Source organism: Rhinolophus sinicus, chromosome 13 (genome assembly GCF_057876585.1).
Source record: "Rhinolophus sinicus isolate RSI-liver-muscle chromosome 13, RSI-T2T, whole genome shotgun sequence".
Classification (NCBI taxonomy): domain Eukaryota; kingdom Metazoa; phylum Chordata; class Mammalia; order Chiroptera; family Rhinolophidae; genus Rhinolophus; species Rhinolophus sinicus.
The window spans coordinates 51,735,131-51,758,223 of NC_142513.1; the positions used below are offsets into that span (position 1 = coordinate 51,735,131).

At 37.3% G+C, this 23,093-nt stretch overlaps 1 protein-coding gene across 3 annotated transcripts in view; it reads right to left on the minus strand.

The window, feature by feature from the left end:
- The window catches only part of LRRC28 (leucine rich repeat containing 28), an 80,695-nt gene that overhangs the window by 32,663 nt on the left and 24,939 nt on the right, over positions 1-23,093 (minus strand). For 2 of the 3 annotated variants that reach the window (XM_019726660.3, XM_019726654.3), the window contains one exon: positions 1,704-1,910. The exons of the other annotated variant lie outside the window; for it this stretch is intronic. In XM_019726660.3, the coding sequence (XP_019582219.1) occupies positions 1,704-1,910 (207 nt within the window). The remainder of the gene's footprint in view (positions 1-1,703; positions 1,911-23,093) is intronic. 3 annotated transcript variants of the gene reach the window in all.

The following is a 23,093-nucleotide window of genomic DNA, read 5'->3' on the forward strand; positions in this document are numbered from 1 at the left end:
ATTCCTACCTCCAGAGATACTATAGGACTCATTTCATAAACTTTCATGTTCCTTTATCATTCACATAGAATCATGGTTAAACATAAGAATCTTCTATATGGGAACCTGTGTGTGTGTGTGTGTGTGTACACACAGGCTATCTCCTAACTATTGTTAAAAGGCAACCCTATTTGGTGAGCTCCCGAGAACAGTGCAGCATTAAGAGGAAAGGCCTGGAATGAATCTGGAAAGAAATGGATGAGACCACCGGAGAGTTGCCATTTCCGGCTGCCCACAGGTGGCTTCAGGAGATGAGCGACAGAACTATCTATGCCGATGATGGCACTGAAGCTGCCGGAAATAGTAACAATCTTCTCAGACTTTTGTTTTGTTTTTTTTGTTTTGTTTTTTTTTAACACCTTGAAGGTGGATTTGGAAAGGGAATTCAATTAAGACTTTAGGAAGAAAATAATTAAATCCATGGCTGTCCTTCCGTGAAGTCTGTGCACTTGAAACCTCTCCTTGAACTCCTTTCTGATAAACGAAGCTGTCTACTGCTAAGAACCGTCTCAGACAGAGTCAAATGAAACGCGTGTTGTCAAGTGGTAGAACCAGGCGGCCATCTTGGTCTAGGCCCTCTGCAATCGTTCTACAGCCTGTGGTTTACGTCACAGGTACATTTATTAATTGAAATCTACTTCTATTTGATAGCTTTCTCACTTGAAAGCTCTGTGCTCTTAGAAATGTAGCTTCCTTCTGAAATGATTTATTTTATTTTGTTAATTTCAGAAGTATAGAATTTAATTATACTTCGCAAAAAGTCATCTTCTTAAGTTGGATAACTGTTATTACTCAAATTGATTTTCATGTCCCCAAGTTATTTTTAATTGAAAATAACGTGTGCACTGTATTATAGTGAAAATATTTCCTTTCAGAAACTAGTAAATTATTTACTTCACTGCCCTCAGATAAATTATTCATTATGAAAAATGCTTTTATGAGTAAAATCACATGATGTTTATTGTGACAGTTTAGGCTTCCGTGGGGCTTCACATTTTAATTTTCATAAGTGGCACTTTTGTTTCTTATAAGTTAACAAAAGAATTCATCTCTTAGTGAAAATAAATGCATTATTTTATTAAAGGCTTATGTTCTTTAACATATATCATGTCAGAAATGGGCCAGCTACAGAAATCTACAATGGATAATATGTTATTTATTAGCCAGGGTGATATTTCTAGCTCAGTAGTCAGTTTAGCCAATTTTAAAGTTTTACAATTTGTAGTCTGGTTATCTGGCAATGCTAATTATTAGGATACCCAATATACATGTTTCTAAATAGATGTCAACATCTAAGAAGATATATTTCTACCAGTAGCTGTCCTTTCATATTGCTTAATATCCATCAATTTTACAGTTTTATATGTATTATATGTACATACATACATACATATGTATATTTTTATTCCTTTCTCAGAGTAAATCATCTCACATCTCCTATGTTTTGTTCCTAAACAAATTTTTAGCACAGATTTCTTTTTTAAAATATGAAATCCCGAACTGAAATACACTTTGCTAACGGTCTGCAAAAATGGACGTCAAGGGGCAATCTTCAAGAGAAACAGGATGAAGAAAATGAATCCTTCCTAGTCAAGGAAATGAAGTCTTTCCATCTATCGCATCCTCTGGTGTTTTTGCTTTACCATATAAACCGGATCACTTACCAAGTGGCAAAAATGCAAGACGGTTTCCAGCCACGGAGAGCTCATTGAGGCTGGGTAGCTGGCAGAGGTGGCGTGGCACACACCACAGACGATTTCGGTCCACAGTGAGGTACTGCAGAGAAAGGCACAGGTGAAGCCTCTCGGGTAAAGCTAGCAAACGATTGGTAGAAATGTCTAGTGTCTGCAGCTCCTTCAAATCGCCAACCTCTACAACCAAAATCAAAATTAAGATAAATCACATCCTGATGAACTGAATCAAATAGATAAAAATGAATCAATACTGTAACAGTTCAACTGAATAACACCAGTAACCGTAGCTATTTCCACATAAATGCCGAAGCACAGGGTTTAGGTCTAGTATACGAACAATCCCACCTGGTGGGTGTCTTTAAATGAGCCTGTCAGAATTTTTTTTAAATGGAGGAAGTGCTGGCATGGAAAAGGAGAGACACGATGTGGTGAGTCTCAGCCAGAAGTCTGTTACCATGGTTTCTGCTTCTTGACGAATCAAAAGTTGTTGTTAGGGTGAAAAAAAAAAATTAGTCACTACAGGGTACCTGGTTTTTGCTCCTTTCATGATTTTACCTATCCCAGTAGATAGTAGGAGACTTAAAAATATAAGGTCTAGTGTTACTGTAAGCACACCTTGCTCATAGGAACTAAATAGAAACTTTCTGGATTAAGAATTAGGACATCTTTGGAAATTTTCACTCTGGTAAAGATTACAATAATAAAAATGAAATTATTGGTAGGTAACATGTTTAGATATTGTCCAGCCTTGTGAATCCTTTTAAAAACCCGAAGTCTACATATCCTATGAAGAGTAATTCCATCCAAATGAAATCCTTCCATTTACTCCCACATTCCCTCACTATGGATGGTCCACAGCTGGAATCTGTTCCATGGTGAGTACAATTATGTGCTTGCCATACATCAAATCACCAAGTTTGCAGGTCGGGAAGTTCTTTCCAAGGTACTTTGTCCTTCTCAGGGAAAAATCCCCATGAAGCGTCTCTGAACAGAGGAAACTCTGCTTAGCAATCTCTAGGGGCAGGACGTTTACTCCGTCCCAGGACAGCACACCCCCTCAAGGCTCTATCGGAAGCTCCCTGCAGGACAAGTCTACTTCGTCCTCATCATGGAACTTCCACGGTGAAGACCGCTGTGAGGCTGTCTCTCTGCCTGTCCTACTCCTGACCCTGTCCCAGAAGCCATTCTTCCAGGGTAGGGTTTCCCATGCTCCCACCACTTGACTATACCCACTGGGCACATTCCAGTTTGTTCAGGGCTTGGATTAGTATTAACAATGTCTTTTCTATTGGAGAGAAGATCTTTCACCATTTTGGATGCTCAGTTACACAGCTTCACTCTTCTTATTGCTACAGACTGGGGGTTGGCAGACGACAGCTCACGGGCAAAATCTGGCCCATGGCCCCCTTTGGTACTGCTCACAAGCTAAGACTGGGTTTTACATTTTTAAAGGGTAGTAACAAAAACAATAAAGAATATGTGACAGAGACCCTATGTGGCCTGCAAAGCCTAAAAATATTTGCTGTCTCAGCATTTACAGAGAAAGTTTGCCAGTTCTTGTTAGAGACTTACAGTTGACAGGAACATTTTTAATAAAACTGGTTGTTAAATAAAAGTAATACAAGTGCAAAACACATTCATTGTAGTTATTATTATTATAATGTTACAAATGATGTGTGCTAGAGTTCACACTTTCTTGCCCGATTCCCCCAGTACTGAACAACATACGTATCTGAAGATGGGTAGGCAGAATTCAGTGAATAGTCTGTGACTCTTAATGGGTGTTTTGTTCTATTGGAACCTAATTAATGCACATGGAGGTCAGTTTCACTCTTGGCTCCAATAGCAGAGTTTTTCATTTAGGTAAGAGGGCCTGCCTATATATCTGTTTCACACACACACAAAATTGCTTCTGACTTGGAATGTGCAGGGGTGAGAGAGTTGGAGGAATAATCATGTTTGAAAATTGAATAGCATGAAAAAGAAATAGGAAACCTTTCTGACCACACATTACGAAGTGATTAGAGGAGTGACAGAAGTGCAATGGGACAGAAGTGCAACGAATCAGCTACACACCATGTGGCCGGGTGCTGAGAGAGGAATGACACAAGGTCTCTGCCACCAAGAACCACATTCTACACAAGGGACAAGGCACGCGAGAGGCTCAGAGAAAGAAGAGTTGTACTAGGAGTTGGGGACGCTTTTGCAAAATGTACTGACGGAGACGGGAACTTGAATAGGTCAAAGGAAAATGGACAGAGCATTTCCAGCAGGGGATAGAGATGGGGTTGAAAGTATCAGGAAAGACATGGAAGTGAAACAAACAAACAAACAAACAAACAAACAAAAAAACCGGCATGCCTAATGGGGTATTTGGAGCCCAACAAGTATCAAAGACACCAAAGGGAAAAGAGTAGGAAACAAGCACAAACAAGTTCAATACAGAGGGCTTAGGGGAGACAGGGATGGTTCTCTTAACAAAAATAAATTGTAGCTATGTATGGTGACAGATGTTAGCTAGGCATATTGTGGTGATCATTTTGCAATACATACAACTATCAAATCATTGTATACCTGAAACTAATAGAATGTTGTATGTCAACCATACCTCAATTAAACAAAAAGAAGAAAAACTATTTATAAACAAGAAAGAAGCCAATAAAGGAGGTACAGACGAACAAAAAAAGATATAATTTATGTGGACTATAAATGGCAAATTGGCTGATGTAAATATAACCACATCAACATTTACATTAAATGTCAACAGACAAAATAAACTAATCTAACAGGGGAGGATGTCAGATTGCATAGAAAATAATATGCTGTTTATAAGAAACACACTCTATATTCAAGTGTACAAAAAAGGCTGTAAGTAAAAAATGGTAAAGATATACATACTATGCCAAAAATAACCTGAAGAGAAATAGAGTGACTGTATGCATATCTGAAAAATGGACATTAAGACAAGAAATATTACAAGAGGCAAACAGACGTTTCACGACAGTAAAATGATCAATGCTTCAGGACGATATGACAATTATAACTATATATACACCTAAAAACATACCCCAAATTACATAAAGCAAAAACTGATAGTACGGGAAGGAGAAGTAAACATTTCAACAATGGTGGATAGAGATACATCACTCTTAAGAACTGATATAATATCTAAAGAGACAATAAGCAAGGCTGTAGAAGACAATGTATCCTATCAACCATTTTGACCTAATCTCACATTTATACACTTTGGCAGAATACACCTTCTTTTCAAGTGCACCTCGTACATTTTCCAGTATAGACGATATGCTAGACCATCAAACAAGTCTTGATATTTCAAATCATACAAAGTATGTTCTCTGAACAAAATACAATTAGAAATCAACGACAGAAAGAAATCTGGGAAATCTCTAAAATGTGGAAACTAACAACATATTTCTAAATAACCCACAAGTAAAAGAAATCACAAGAAAATAGAAAATGTTTTTGATCAAAGGAAAACAACATATCAAAATTTATGGGATGCAGCTAAGGAAGGGCTGCGTGCCAAATTTTAAGCTTTAAATGCCTGTATTAGGAAAGAAAGTTTCAAATTCCTTAAGCTTTTCATTTCTTGAGCTTCCACCTTATGAAAAAAAAAAGTGAAAGCTACACCCAAAGTAAGCACAAGAAAGGAAATAATAAAAATTATACAGGTGCCATGGGATCCGTGCAAGCTGGTGTACAAGGGGCACAGGGATTTTGGGGGGTGTTGGAACTCTTCTACATTTGATTGTGGTGGTGGTTACACACCTGAAAAGGGTAAATTTTCCTGTATGTTAAAATAAAAACAGTGACACAAAAACTATTTTCAAAAATAAAACTCTTTCTAAAAGTTAAAAATAAAATGTATATGAAAGCAAAATTTTAAAAATTCCATATATTGATTATCTGCAGATTATAAATAAGTAGAATAATTAGTCTTAGTGTAATTTAATCAGTTTCTTTGCTATTTTTATTTCTAATAATGTGTTAACTTTCATTTTTCTGAAGTCCTTTTTCAATATGGTATTATTATGTTTCTTTTTAATAAAATGGTCTATAATTTTATCCTTAATAAATTTAACATTATTGACACCTTCAAAAATACTTATTGATATGTCATCTGGAAATTAATGTGTATTAGTGATGTAGAGTGATAATGAATTATTTTTGGAATATTAGTAGAATCCTACCCCTTTCAGTTGGTCTCCCTGTCCCCTCACCACTCCCCAGGGTGTAAACACCAGTTTGTAAGTTTATTTCCTTAGTGTGCTTAAAATAATCCTAATTTCACAGTTGTTTGCATTGTTTACTTTTATGCTAAATATACAATACCTTAAAACTTTTCAGCTACTTATAGAATATCCTGAAAATGATTGCATTATTGTCACATAGTAATTAGTTACACAAAGCATAAAAATAACATTAGAGTGCAATTTCCAAAGAGCAAACAATAAGTTCCCTTTAAATTATCATTCTCTGTGGATATACACTGACCTAACCTAAAATTGAAATGGGAACGGGAAGGAAACCACCCACTTCATGCCGAACCAGTGACCACAGACTCAGTAAAAAGGTTTGGTATTTTCAAGTGCTGGCTTTTTCCGGTACCACTAAAAACAGCTCTAATTTGAGCTCCAAAGCACACCAGGTTAGGGAGCGCGTGCAGAGAAATAAAGTATTTCAGTGTCAGGTTCCATTCTATATACAAAAAGTGTCTCTCATTCTCTTCACTCTTTCTCTTGATTGGGTTGTGGAAGGTACATACTCTGCTATGTAGAAGTAGGTTCAAGCCATAGTCCTATTACTTTTAGCTGTGCAACGCCAGGTTATTTACTCAAATGTGTAGATCATTTGTTTGATGTTTTAAAAACAATCATATATAAAAAAGGGATAGAATAACACATGCCTGAAGTGATTAAATAAAATATCCCATATAATCCCAGCAATACATGGCAGAAAATATTTAGTTCTAGTTTTCAGCTCATCAGACCACATAATATTCTAAATGTAAATTCTAAATATAAATACCTTTTTAGTTGATGCAGTTTTATCACAGTTTTTAACAATTATGAACACAGTGTCCATGCGTGTTATGTCTAACAGAGAAAGGGGCTCTTTCAGAAAATGGGCAGGACACCTTCTTTGGTCAAATAAAATATTAAAACCAATCATTGCTCTATATTATAACTTTGAATGCGTGGCAGGCTATGTTTAAAAACGAATAGTCACAATGGAGAATAAAATATCAGAAAACTCACTGAAAAACTCTATTAACCATGCATTCATTTAATATAAGCAATATCAAACAAGCAATTAAGACATCCTCTTAATTATGAAAGATGATTAAGTATTATTTTGGAGCTTTTAAATAAAATGCTCCCAAACATATGACATCTGAGAAACACAATAGACATAGATATGACTTAAAGATTTATGTCTGCGTGTCAAGCTTGTCAATTAATTCCCAACAGAAATTTTAAAATGCTAAAGACACTACTTCAAAAAAGAAAATCACATTGGTTTGACATTTGAACTCGTGCTTTGTGTGTGATTAAATTAGGCGCTAAAGTCTCCTTCAGTCTTCTTCAAAATAAGTTATTTACCAGGTGTTTATTGGTTATCTAACCAAATAGTCAATTTGGCACTTGAGATACCTAGCAAACTGTAACTGAGAATATTGCAGAAGATAAGAAAAAGTATTTTGAAAGTATTCTTCCTGAGTGGTAATTATAATATAACTCACTGCTGGAGAGAAATGGCCTGTATCTCTTTAGATTCATACTGTCTTTGAAATTGAAAAGCATTTATTCTACAACTTAGCATCTTTAGCATTGCTTTGTGTCAGTGCGTGGATTACTACTTGGCAAAATCCTTGATCTTCCGCATTCTGCAAGAGTCATGGAGACCACATACACAGGTTTTCATTTTCAGCTATACTTCAGTGGTTGTCCATTTTCCAGGTGTCTTCCAGGTAGGCTTTATTCCTCTTTACTGAGGGAACACAATGGAGTTTGTGGCTTTGACCTGAATGAAACCAGCCTGCAGTGTCCTTTGTTGGCATAAAACTATTATAATCACCATCTCAAGAAACATCACAGCATCACAGTCTAGAATAAAAATTTATTTCTGTATTTTACTACTTTGCAGAGAATAACTACAAGCAATCCATATATCACTAGCTGGAAAAAAAAAGACATCATTATAATGATTGCTTTCATCTCACTTTCTAAACTCAATATAGGGAAAATTTTTAAATAGAACATTTTTAGTGTACATACATTTCAACTTGATCTACGCTAGTTTATTTCTTTGAAATTCCCATAAGAAAAAGTAACTACATTGAAAAAGAGAAAGTAGTTGATTAAAAGAATGACCTCCACTGATGAAACACTTAGAAACCATTGTAAAAATAAGTCATACCCAACACATGAACCATAGTTTAAAAAAAAAATTCTCCATCAATTAAAAGAATTCTACATCAAATTCAAAATGTAACTGATTTCTAAATACAAACCCTTTATAAGCAACTATTATCACTATTAACATGAGAAATTTTACATTAGAGAATGTTGGGTTTGTGCATGTCAGTTGCCAATCTTAATGCAAAAACAACAAGTCTCTAGGTTTAATACTTGCTATTGTTTAGTTATGGAGCAAACTATAAACAGAATGAAAATAAAACGTACCCAACAGTGATTAACATCAAGGACAGGAATGAAATGGGGACATATAAAGATGTTAATGTTTCATTTTTAAACTTTCCTATACTGTCTAAATATTTATTTCTATGCTCATGTACTACTTTTATATTAATACAAAATTAATCACATGCTAATATGGTACTTCATGACACATTTTGGGATTCCTTAGAGTAAGAGATGTAAGAATTCTAAACACCTGTTACATTTTTTAAAAATTAGTTGTATTTATTTTGCCTAAGAACAATCAGAGAAACCTGTGATTAAAATTCTAAGAATTTGAATTTCCTAACGGCATTTCAGTTCACTGAAATACAATGCAACAGCAAACAAAAATTTAATAAATATTTATATACAGTGCTGCTATGCAAATTTATATTGCTGAGGGTCTTACAAATTCTGTCATTATAAAATGAAAAAAAATCAAAGTTTACACAGTTTCTGTTGAATATAAGCATTACAGAAAAACTGTATGGTGCTTCTAAAGAGAACACATAAAAATATATTTCTTCAGATTTCTATTTATTCCCCAACCTTTGGAAAAATACTACAAAGTAGTACCACCGCTTTGTTGCAAGTAGGTCAATATACATCGGAGTTTGAAAACTTTCATTGCGTTCTGTAAATCTTTTCTTCTATACTGCATTAACAAAGCTTGAGGGGCATTTGACCCTCAATGAGAGGAAGTGACAGAACAATGAAACAAAAAGAACAATAAAAACTTGCAAGAATAAAGAATACCGAACAGTGCAATATGAACAGATGACTTGTGCCCTATCCATTGTACTTCTTTTAGAAATGAGTTTGTTGTACACAGTTTCCAAGAATGTGAAACTTTATCAAATTAATTTATTGTATGCTCGACTCATCTGATTATTGGAACTGGCAGTAGAGTAGAAAATAAGAAATTATGTCAAAACAACGCCCCAAAAAGCAACTTTAAAAAAATCCACATTTAATTTTTACATGAATTTGATTGACAACAAATGTTTACAACGATACTTGTGGTACCACTAACATACAGCAGTGTTTACTCCAACCACGTTCACAGAAATACCAGTTTGGAACCATGTTCCCATGATGGTCACATAAGTTTAGGAAAAAATGGTAGGTGTGCCGTATTATCATAATACACATTAGCATATTAAAAAACAATTAGTCATTCAGGAAACCTAGTCAGTGGTGATTCACCAACAGTTCCGTTTCCTACTGTAGCACCTAAAACAAGAAAAGGAGGAATTTACTTTTCTGTTGCTTAGATATTACTGTTTATTGATCTGCTGTTGTCCTCAACAACTCAATTAGATTTTGTATTTTAAACAAATCGTCAACTCTGAAATGATGCTGTGCTCTTCTGGGAATTATTACAGGAATTGCACGCTTACTTGTTAAAATCTATCTTATGATAAAATCTCATTTTCTCCCATCCTCTGAAGAGTTGCAAATCTACAAACAACATTTGGTGACTTTCGTTTTATTCCTTTGGAGTAAAGGGGAATAAAAATTGATGTTAAATAGTGCCCTAAATAAATAAAATCCAAGATTTTAGGTTATATATGCATCTTATTGCTTTCTGACATTTACATTTGTCTTTGATTATAGTTTTAGACATACATCTGCAAGAATCAAGGAAACTCCCTTGTCCTGAATGAGCCACACTTCAGAAAGATGGTAAGGATAACAAAAAGATTTCTCATACTGTGCTTGAGGCAAGAATAATTAGCTAACAAATGACAAATAAAAGGCTTCCACCTTCTCAACTAAGGAGAATAATGTTCAAACATCCTAGACAGGAACTTAAAGCCCAGATTAGGAAAAGGGCCTAAGAAGACTTGCACACCCTTAAAAGAAGTTTACATACCTAAGAGAAAGCCTGTTTTCAATGTTTTTCTCAATAACTTCAGACAAAGGACCTTGTCTAATAACTTTAGAACTGAAGTGCCAGAGAACAAAAGATGGAAAGACATCATAAAATTCATGACAAAAATAGGGATTCTGAAGCTCCATGAGGTCCTTCAACATTTAAAATAGCTAATCAAATAAATGGCTTGAGAATATTTCAAAAGAGTGGGGGCCTTGGGTGGGATGAAGAGCTCAGGGAAGTCTCTCCACTAAAAACAAGCATCATAACACTGTAAAAAAAACAACTATTTCAGGGCTCTTGAAATCAACTAAAGCAGACAGTAAGTCAGGAGTGTTTATTCTTGAAAACCTGGTAAAGCTTCACTCCAGAGTAGTGGGAGTCTGCAGGCCTTTTTCTTTTCTTTTCTTTTCTTTTCTTTTTTTGCCTGGAGTGGCTCCTCTCCCGTCATACCACCAAGTTCAATCTCAAGAATGTTAGTTTAGGGGCAGCTGGATGGCTCAGTTGGTTAGAGTGTGAGCTCTGAACAATAGGGTTGCCAGTTCGATTCCCACATGGGCCAGTGAGCTGCACCCTCCACAACTAGATTGAAGACAACAAGCTGCTGCTGAGCTTCTGGAGGGGCGGCCGGATGGCTCAGTTGGTTAGAGCGTGAGCTCTCAACAGCAAGGTTGCCGGTTCAATTCCCGCGTGGGATGGTGGGCTGCGCCTTCTGAAACTAAAGATTTTTGAAAACGCTGACTGGACTTGGAGCTGAGCTGCACCCTCCACAACTAGGTTGAAGGACAACGACTTGACTTGGAGCTGAAGGGCCCTGGAAAACCACACTGTTCCCCAATATTCCCCAATTAAAAAAAAAAAAAAAAGTAAAGAAATGTTAGTTTACCAAAGCATGGTTGACTATAAGAGCACAGCTTTGATCTGATCTGAGACGTGGGACAAAATCTCAAAGCTCTGTAAGCTAAAAGGGACACACCATGGAGGAAAATAATGAGGAAAATATACAACATCACATCTGCTTTGCTAGCCTGGGATTGCAGCGCCAGTTGGAATGAGTGGTTGAACGGCCATAAATTTAATGGGGAGATTCTGGAAATGAGAGAGCAAATTAAGTGCTAGATATGCTCTCTATAAATCCTTAGACAATTGAGAAACTATGAGTATGTACAGGGAAGACCCAAGAGTTCACACAAAGTCAAAGCCAAAGCAGATGTGATAACCGACTGCCTCTGCATGCACTCCACCATCCAAATACATTTCAACCAGCAGAAGACAGAAGCTTTACAGAACCTTTATGGACTTGAAGTATTTGAGCAAAATCTCTTTTCAAATAGATGGCTATCCCTAAGTTACACAGATACAATGGCCACCCTCGCAAGCCAGGTTAAAAAATAAGAAGTAAGACTAAAAATCTGAGCAGAGCCATCAGAGGCTACACACCACAGGGGGAAAAGATTCTGCGATTTAAACCCTAGAAAGGAACAAAAATTAAATAAAACAATGCTCAGAAAAAGAAATCAAAATCCGAAGTTGCCACAATATATTACCTAAATTTTCCAATTTTTTACAACAACAACAACAACAACAACAAAAATACAGGACATGCAAAGAAACAGCAAAGTACGACCCATCACCAAGAAGAAAAAAAAAAAAAAGAAGTCAACAGAAACTAACTCTGAATGGGTCCAGATGTTGAACTTGGCACAGATTTCAAAGCAGATGTCATAAATGTGCTTAAAGAAGCAAAGGAAACTATGTCAAAAATTAAAGAAAAATATGATGACAATGACTCAAGCAATAAAGCATCTAAATTAAAAAATATAAGCCGTAAAAAGAGCCAAGGAACAACTCTAAAATGGAAAATACAATAATTGAAATGAAAAACTCACTAGGTAGTCTCGGGAACCGATTTGTGATGGGAGAGGAAAGAAATAGTAAACGAAAAGATATTATCAATAGAAATGGTCAACTTTGAAGGAAAAAAACAAGTGAAAATGAACAGAAACTCAGAGACCTGTGGGATACCATGATATGTATAATGGGAGATCCAAAAGGAAAGCAAAGAAAGTAGCAGAAAAAATATGTAAAAAGACAATGGCCGAAGATCCCATATTGGATGAAAAACATTAATCTACAGATCCAAGAAGTTCAGTGAATTCCAAGTAGGAAAAACACAAAGAGATCCATACCTAGACATACCATAGTCAAATTTTGCTGAAAGAAATAAAAACAAAATCTTGAAAGCCGCAGGAGAAAAATGACTCATACATAGGAAACAATACAACCAAAGCGGACTTCTCATCAGAAACCGTAAAAGTCAGAAGACACTGAAATGACATATTTAAAATGCTGAAAGGAAAAAAAAATATATTTTAAAACATTATATATCCAACAAAACTATCAAAAATAAAGTCAAACTAAAGAAGAACGAGAAATGAGAAAATCAGTTTCTAGTAGACCTGCCCTATAAAAAATATTAAAGCAAGTTCGTAGGGCGGAAAGACAATGACACCAAATGAAACCAACAAGAAGGGATCAAGTTCTTTTACATTTATTGAGACTAGTTTAAATACTTAATAAATGTACTAACAATCATAATAATCTCTGCTCCGTCTGTAGAAGGAGCAAAATTTACCACTTTTAAAAGTAACTGTTGGGGCCGGCCTGGTGGCTCAGGCAGTTAGAGCTCCGTGCTCCTAACTCTGAAGGCTGCCGGTTCGATTCCCACATGGGCCAGTGGGCTCTCAACCACAAGGTTGCCAGTTCAATCCCTCGAGTCCCGCAAGGGATGGTGGGCTCTGCCCCCTGCAACTAAGATTGAACACGGCACCTTGCGCTGAGCTGCCTCCCAGATGGCTCAGTTGTTGGTTGGAGCACATCCTCTCAACCACAATGTTGCCAGTTCAATTCCTCGACTCCCGCAAGGGATGGTGGACAGCGCCCCCTGCAACTAAAATTGAACACGGCACCTTGAGCTGAGCTGCCGCTGAGCTCCTGGATGGCTCAGTTGATTGGAGCATGTCCTCAGCCACAAGGTTGCAGGTTCGACTCCTGCAAGGGATGGTGGGCTGTGCCCCCTGCAACTAGCAACAGCAACTGGACCTGGAGCTAAGCTGCGCCCTCCACAACTAAGACTGAAAGAACAACAACTTGACTTGGAGAAAAGTCCTGGAAGTGCACGCTGTTCCCCAATAAAGTCCTGTTCCCCTTCCCCAATAAAATCTTTAAAAAAAAAAAAAAAAGCAACTGTTAAGGTAGTATTATTTTTAAATTATTATTAATACCAGCAATAACAATAACATGAATACAGTGCACTTAAACAATTAAATTTACTAAGAGAGCAAAACTATCTACATACTACATCTTCCCTACTGTTCCGCATTACAGAGTAACCAGTAGATGCCACTTTGAATCTCTGACAACAGACACCTCCCCTCTGCCCATCTCTTTGTTACAACAGTGCCCTCTCCCTCAGGAAAGCAAAGGAAAGGCCAGTGGCAGAGGAACTACAAGCCGGGCTCCAGGGCATGTGGATTTATTTTAAGAGTCTTGGAATCAACTGGGAGGCAGAAGAATGAGATAAGAAAGGGAGTCAAGAGGGAGGAAACCAGAAGCTAGGACTAGTTGAGGAACAGATGATTTAAAAAACTGACTATTGTTACAGATTAGTAACCTTCTGACCCCTTTTGGTCAAGAAACTTGTGATATGCAGTATTCTTTCATACTTCTGCGTTTGGGTGGCATTTATACAATGGGAAAGCTTATCAAGCCTAACGTCAATGTGATTTGACCACTTATGTTTGTATCAAATGCATTTGGTTCCATATTGTGATTAATCCTACATTAGTGTAATTTCCAGCATCCCCATTGCTGGAACCAAATCCATCCATACCCACCAACATTATCCCTAGAAGTAGAATTAATTGTTCGAAGATCATTAGGGTGGACGGCTGGTCCTCATCCGACAATGAGAGGCAGAGAGTAGGAGAAATACAGAAAGGTTTGAAGGAGAAAGGGCGTGGGCTAATCCTGAATTCTCCAAATTCAGAACCAATGGACCTTGAGACCATGGAGATGGCCGACAAGAAGCGTCAACAAGAGCAAAAGTGTCAGCAGACAAGAAAACAGCGAGTGTTCAAACGTTCAAGAAAGCAGCCACTGCAAAGCCACCCAGAGTACAGTGAGTGCTGCAGGACATGGAACAGTAAGAATCACCACAGTGTAAGAGCAACAGCAGGAACCCAGGGTGCCCAGGAAAGCAGGTGCCAGAGGCAGTGCTGGAAAACCAGGCACTTTTTTTTTTTTTTTTAATTTATCTTTGTCAGAGCTTGCTTTCATTTCCTCACACAGAAGCATATTACATATATATATATTATCAACTCTTTTTTTTTTTTGGCGGGGGGGGGGGCATATTAGGGAACAGTGTGTTTCTCCAGGGCCCATCAGCTCCAAGTCGTTGTCCTTCAATCTAGTTGTGGAGGGTGCAGCTCACTGGCTCATGTGGGAATCGAACCGGCAACCCTGTCGTTCAGAGCTCGCGCTCTAACCAACTGAGCCATCCAGCCGCCCCATCAGCTCTTTTATATCATGCTATTTTGAAAGGTATTACAAATGCATAAAATAACGGAATAGAGTTAACTAATTTCGATGCATTATTCATCCACTAAAACAGAAAGTGCTTTTCAAAAGTTTACAAAAATATGAAATTGAAGACACAAAAATGAAGGGTAACTTTGGGAAAGGAAACAATCCATCATTTAGTGTGAATGTGCGTTTGAACAAAACTGACTTTTATTTAGGTGGCAGTGGGTTAGCCGAGTTCCTTTAACCGGTTAGGGATTTGCGAAGTGCAAAGCTCCTGTAACGTAATCTGTGTTTTCCGCAAAGCCCCATCGGTCCATTTACTTAAGAAACCCATGCTTCCTGGCTTGGCGCCAGCATACCAAACCTGCCCAGTAGTGCATAGTTTTATTTCTGTTACTAAATTAGGAAACCAAAGCAGGCAGTGTCAGGGTCAACAGCAAAAAGAAAAAGTTCAGCATCAGTAGTCTGCATGTCTCCTTAAAAGCAAGATCATTCTAAGATATTTAATTTTTCATTAGAAATCCCAAAGTAATTTAGCCTAATAAGGAACAACAGAAAGGAATAATTAAATGAAGACAAAGGGAGAAATATGAACATTTAACAAAAGTGGTCCTCTGAATAGCCACAATCATGTTCCAAATTAACTAACTCCTACTATTAAGGCTTAATGCTTCAATGACTGATAGTAAAATACTGCCATCTTTTTCTAAGCAGTGAGGAAGAAATGGGAAGTTACCCATCGCAAATTTCACCAAGATTTACTAACATACTTTATACAGAGCACTGTTGAGAGAAACTTGAAGTAGACCATTCAAAGAGACCTGACTGGAGAAACACAAAGAAGAGTTTCAAGAGAACAAAGTCACTGTGTTTATTTTCAAAGTAATTTTAAAATGACATAAACATATAGAAGGAAAAATTCATAATTTTCCACTTTTCAAATTTTACTTGTTCTTAATTAGCATGTCCAAGAGGCTTAAGAAGACAGTAGTTGTTAATTAACATTCCGTAAAGTATTTTAAACATACCCCAATACTTTATCAAAAGCTAAAGCTTGAATCTTAAAGGTATTGGGAGAATTTTAGTTCTAGCAATATCTGAATGATATTTTTCTTATAAATATTTTGTTAAATATTGATAAATTTCAAAGTAGTATATATATTTTACTTTAGTTCCATGAAAGAATTTAAAAATTCAATGAATACTCTGCTACAAAATCTCTATTTTTATATGGATAAAATGTATTTATTCACCGGAATTTAAAAATTATAGTAATAGAAAATATAAATAACAAAGTTTGAGTATTACTCAATATATGTTACTCTCTATATAAAGAGGGTCACAATATTTACTTCCTAGCCTTTCACAATACATAAATTCAGTCATGCTTATAAAGAAGACACAGAGAGAACTCTTCCAGTAACCATCGTAATTGCTTGGCACCCTTTCATCTAATCTCTTTTTATACACAAAGGGTGCCCCCAAAAATGTATACACATTTTAAGAAAGGAAAAAACTGTATTAAAATTGTAATACTCAATATATACCGATAATAAAAGATGAATACAAGTCATGTGTATACATTTTTTTGGCACCCCCGATATTTACACAATCTCTAGAGGACATGGAAAGGCATTTAAGGAATCTGGTGTGAGTCAAAACCCAGAGCCTTTATCTTCTTTTTGCGCCACGGCCACCACTGAGATCTGGCCATCAGTAAATAGAGCAGTAGGTCCTCAGGGGGTGGGACAAGCAGAAATAGCTTCCCTCAGTCTTGAGTCTGTCTAGCCTTCAACTGTCCGTCCTACAAGAGGTCACGATGCAGACCGTGTCATCTGGCCCCTCACCTGGCCCTTCACTGTCCCTGTATTAGTGACAAGAGGCACGACGCTGTGGAAAGCATCATAAAATGAGAGAAGCAAGTTTAAAGTCCTAAGGCACATAAATTAAAATGGAAGCAAGAAACAGACTGAGCGATCAGAAATTACACTGAGTACAGTGTAATGATCCCCTCTTTGATACAACGCCCTCCAGACCTTCATCTGTAGTTTCTTACTACCACTGTATATACATAGACGTATGTGTACAAATGGAACGCCCAAAATGCAGCATTGAGTTTTCTTTGGTTGTAAGAAAAATCAATGAAATTTGATTATTTCAAAAGAAATTTGAAAAAAAAAACAAAAAAAGTTGGAGGACTTACAAGCCTCACCTCAAAACTTCTTACAAAGCTCCAGTGAGCAAGTCAGTGCAGTTTTCCCATAATGACAGACATAACGACGGATGGATCAGAATATGAGAAATTAAACCCATATGTTTATGGTCGGTCAACTGATTTGCGACAAAGGTATCAAGGTAATTCAACAAAGAAAGGATAGTCTTCTCAATAGGTTGTACTGGAACAACTGAATATCCCATATCTAAAAATATCCCCTCCCTTACTTCACACCACACACAATCATTCACTTGAAATGGATGACAGACAGAACACACAATAGCTAAGTTTATATAGAACTTGTGTAAGAGAAAAATTTGGGGGGGTCCTAGGTTTGGCTGACATCACAGCACAATTCATGAGATAAAAAAACTGACAAACTGGGTTTCATCAAAATTTAAAACTTTTGCTCTTCAAGGGATAAAGCTATTTCCCACACTTAGAATTCTATGGAGTTTTAAGAACTGTGAACTTTCAGTAATAAAGCAAAAGCCTATAAAACGCATGTCACTTGATCCCTATGTCTCCATTTCCTTATCCAGTGTGGTTTTAATTTGATGGGTTCTGATATTCGCTCTACCACTGAAGTCCAAATTGTGCTAATTTTAATGTGTCTGATTTTATGACAGGCACAGAATGACAACCTTGAAAATTTACTTTCTGCTGCTAAAAGGCATGACATAATAGGATATGAGGGTTTACATATTACATTGATTACCTAAATGTTAATTTTTTCAAAAGGAATAGTAAAAAGTATTAAACAAAGAACTATGATGTCAATTGCACATGGGGGCTCAGAGGGGAGTTTGGTAACAATCCATATCAAACTAAATTTTGTTTAATTACTTCTATTACATCAACCCTTGGCAAATCATAAAGCTTTTCATTCACTAAAACAGTCATTAACTTCAAAATTACTTGCAGAATAGACAATCTGATTTAAATTAAAATCTTTAACAAATTAAAACATAATTTACAGATGAAGTAAGCAACAAGCATGCTCAAATAACATAGGAAAAAAAGAAAAGTATTACATATTGAAGGCATTACTTTTTAAGAAATACTTATTTCAGCACATAACCTATATTCTGCCAGCTCCTTTTTCTTCACAACTATATAATTTGACATGAAACATCATTTTCTGATCATGTCACAAAACAACACCTCTACAGCGCTGCAAGTTGATTTAGAGCCAAAAATAACAATTAAATCTCTGCAGTCTCATTAACAGGTTGTGCCTAGGAAAATACATTAAGTTCTCAAGAAAATTCACTCTAAAAGATTAAGAACGGTTATATTCACCAGCTTCTTTTAATATTCCTAATTCCTGGTGTTCGTAATCAACAAATGATTATGAACCCAGTCATGCATTTTTGGTAAATTATTTACATGAAGGATTTTAATTGGGGAAGTAGCATATCAAACCTGCAATTTCGAACGAGCATGCTGGACGCAGGACGTGTGACAGACTGTGAGAGGGCTACATTTCAGATAAAATAAAAAGAAGCATCCAAATCCGTATCACGAGCTCCTCCCACACCACTTACACATCAGCCTGGTCCCTCCCATGACGCGTGACGTCTTAACTCCTCTGCCACTGACCTCAGCACTGTTTTCATGGTTCCCGCATAGCACCAAGCTTGTCAAAGCCATGGTGTAGAAAATTAACTGTACACAGAAAGGAAAGAGAAGCAGACTGCATGCGTAGTGAATTCAGAAGTATTCCCTTTTAGATTTCCAATCGGATTGCCGCTGTCAGGTTAGCTGCTTTTAAATCTTTTCACGAAGGAACCGTCCGTGCCTTCGTCAGGAGTATGACTGATGGGAGAGACTTTCCAAGGCTGAAGGACTAACTTTTCTCCTTGTGACTTTTTTTAAAGGGATCATCACAAATGAACTTTTGTTTTTTAGACATTCGGCAAGTTTCCCACTATTTCCCTTCACACCTTCCCTAAAGAGTAGTATTTTCTGAATTTACTTGACACTGAGAACGATGCATGGCCCAGAAAACAGAACTTTTCTTCTTTTAGAAGAATTTGAATGGTTATTTTTATTCTACGGTTTTTGCCCAATTTTTAAAGCGTGGAAAAGTTTGTAATAAAATTTCAGAGTTTTAAAAAAAAAATTAAAAAATGTAAAAAAAAATTCAAAGTTTTAGTTCCATGGTAACCAGATTTTACAATACGTGATAGTATCAACAGTAAAGGTATTCCTTTTGAGAAATCTATGTGTTTTGGCTAATCTGGTATATGCCAAGATAATGTGACATAAAAATATGAATAAAAATACTTGGGGTGCCAAAAAACATGCTGTACACAAGTGGACCCTTCGGTCAGCGTTGCTCAAGCAGTAGTTCGCCGTCATCAGAAGTGTCTGGACGCTGATGGGAACCACTTTGAGCACCTCTTGTCATTGCAGAAGTCACACGTGACTTGTATTCATCCTTTGTTATCGGTATATATTGAGTATCACAATTTTAATACAGTTTTCCTTTCTTAAAATGTGTACACATTTTTGGGGCACCCTCTGTATATATGTTACTATAAAGTTACTAATATAGATTTAACTACCGTATAAAGTTCCTTTCCTAAGTACTACGTTCTAATTAAGTACTATGTTCTAATGAGAGACACTGAAAGAGCAGGTTCTGAATATGAGTTTAGGACTTTGATAGACAATGTATTCAAGTGTTCAGTGGTCATCCAGCCAGCTGGGGTTAGGCGGATCGCTGCATATTGTCTCTCTATCCATTAGTTGTCACATTGGGTATCAATGTCACTCAGCACTGTACCAAGACGACGGACAACTAACACATTGAATACTTCGTTCTCCAGCCTCTCTGTCTAGTCTCTTCCTTGGAAAGTACACAGTTTAAAACACGAGACAATAAAATATAAGCTCCTCTGAAGTCGTGCCTAGATTTTGTTCCCCTTCACCATCCCCACTTCCTCTGACACACAGCATGGCACTTTGAACCAATGAATAATTTTTGGTAAGCAGATGAAACAGTAGTGCCCAGGTCATGTAGATAAGCCCACAAAACAGAGAAAAGTCTATGTATATACACTGCTGCCCATACATATATAGTCTGGTGACACCCGAGGGGTGATCTGACAGAGATTAATTATTTAGATTCCTTTTTAGTGATGAAAGTGCTAGCGAGGTCTTTTACCAGCATTGATGGAGAATCAGTGAAAAGCGGAGTCTTCCCTAGCGGGGTAAATTCTCCCTAAATGACCGAGGTATCTGCCCAACTAGAGTACACGGGGTGAAAAGCCTTGATGATCTGGGGGCAAGAAGTATAGGGAGACCCTTTGTGTTTTGAGGATTCAGAAAGATGGATGCTTGACTCTCCCTTTGGGTTGATCACGCAGGAGGCGGGCACAATAGACATCAGGGCTGACCTAGTGTTCCTAGAAACCGCAGCCCAGGGAATGCAAAAGTGGGGTACCTGGAACCAGTCTCGTACCTACAGGAGCGGGCTCAGAGCCTCTGGAGAAGCATTTCCGCCTGTGCTATTATGCATCAGAGTCTAGCGATGCAGTGTCCACAAAGTGGGTAATAAGCAAAAAGGGGGGGGAATGACGCGGGCGGGGGCGGGGGGGAGACCCAGAAATGAAGCTCGGAGCTCGGTTTCCTTCCCTGTCCCCTGCAGGAAGCAGGCTCATCTGCTCCTCCTGACTCCACATGAGGCCAATGAGCACACAGATCCATCCCAGAACAATTTAGGTGGCAACGGGACAGATCGAAGACCAGATACTAAATTTCATTTCAATACAGCAGCAGAGGCTCCACTAGAAGAAAAATACACTGTAAGAAAAGAAATAATAAATGTAACCATACTTGGAAGCCTGAGTTTTAGGAACAATTCAAGCTCGTTATATATACGTATTTCTGTGTTTGGGCATGCCTTTCTCCATTGAAGTCCAAGACAGACTGCTTTCATGTGGTTCATTGGGGCTAAAAAATCCTTCCTTTTTTGGTATGCAAAACAATTTTTCAAGGATAAAAGCATTTCGAAAAATAAATAGGCTGATTTATATGCCAGATGTAAGCAACAACTTTTCTGACTCCTGGTTACATTTTATTTGTTACCAAAACCTTCTCTCGTGGGAGTTCACAGTTTATAGTAAAGCAAAAAAGCATCCAGCTTCTCCCGACTCTCAAAGATTAGCTGCTTTTTGTGACTCTTCCAATACCTACTGTCCTTGGTGGTCTTTACCAAGGGTGAGTTACAAAACGCTTGGCAAGGAGCTCTCAGTTGATGAAAACCCTTCCCCAACTATCTTTTATCTGTAAGAGTACAATACTTCTCTTCATAATAGATCACATAACTTCACTTAAATCGAGTCAGAAAAAGCCTTTGGAAGAAAATGAGTTTAAATTTGATATGTAACAAATAATGTCATCGTTTTGGTACTGGAAGTGGCAGAAGGCAACCTGTGAATGTTAAAGTGGTATATGACTGATATATAGGCATGCAGGTAAGTGATCGGATGAGAAATCAAAGAACACATAACAGGCCTTCCACTCCCAGGCATGATACGCTCAGGGACACCAGACTTGCCTCCCACCGAAATACAATGATTAAACTAGTCAAAAATACATTAGGCAACGGTTTCCAAGCCATGGAGAGGAAACACAGCTTTTGATCCCTGAAATAAGGGAAGCAGAAGAGGTGAGCCCTGCATTGGACCTGGCTTTCTTCCACAGGACAGGGAGGTGGGGCCCAAGCAGAGTTCAACAGTCTCAGAGGGCAGAAGAGCCAGACATCAGATTCAGGGGGTGGAAGTGGCTGGAAAAGGTAGGATAGGAGGGTACTAAGCAGGAAACGGCTGTGAAAGAGTGAAGAAGGGCTTAAAAAATAGCATAGTGGACAGCACAGAAAAAGTTCATGGAGCAGACAACAGATCAACAGGTATCATCCAACCTTTAGATCAGGCGGGGAAAAAAGATTTTTTTTAAAAAGCCTCAGTAACCTGTGGAACAGTATTAAATGATCTAATGTGTGTAACTGGAGTTCTGGGAAGAGAAAATGGGGCAACAAAATATTTAAAGAAATAATGACAGAAAATATCCCAATTTGGGAATCAAGAAAACCTCAAGCAGGAAAAATATTTTTAAAATCTTACATCGTGGCATATCACAAACAAACTGATTCACACCAAAGATAAAAAGAAAAATTTTAACGTAGCCATAGAAAAAGATTATGCACAGAGTACCAATGACATAAATTACAACTGACTTCTCATCAGAAACAATTGGGTCAGAAGACAATGGAAGGTGTGTGTTTTTTCAAATGCTAAAAAATAATCCTGTCAATCCAGAGAAAATATTCTTCAAAAATAAAGATTTTTGCATCACGAAAAACTGAGAGAGTTCCTTGCCAATAGACCTGCACCACAAGAAATACTGAAGGGAAGTACTTCAGGCTGAGGAGAAATGATACCAGATAGAAACCAGATCTACAGGAAAAATAATGAAGAGCGCAGGAAATGGTAAATACGTCTGGGTAGATACAAAGAATATCTTTTTTTGTTATCTTGATTTCCTCTAAAGACCACTGACTGTTGCAAAATAAACATGTTAGAGTACATAAGAACTAGACAAATAAAATATATGATAAAAAAACACAACAGAAAGAGGATAAATGGAAGTATACTATTGGAAGGTTCTTATATATTAAGTGGTACAATATCCTAAGTAAACTATAATAAGTTAACCCGAAAGAAAAACCAATAGAGGAATACAATAGAACACTAAAAACGTATTCAAAGTAATCCGGAAGAAGGCAGAAAGAAGGCACAGAGGAACAAAGACAAACTGTGGTAGCCAGTGGGGGAGGAGGACTGAACTCCAATCAGGAAGTCAAAAGTCAAAAGAGATTACCACTCACACCCTAACTACTAAAAGAAGCTGGATAAGCTACATAATTATAGTTTTTAAAACTTGTCAGAGACTGAGGACACCAAGAAACCTAG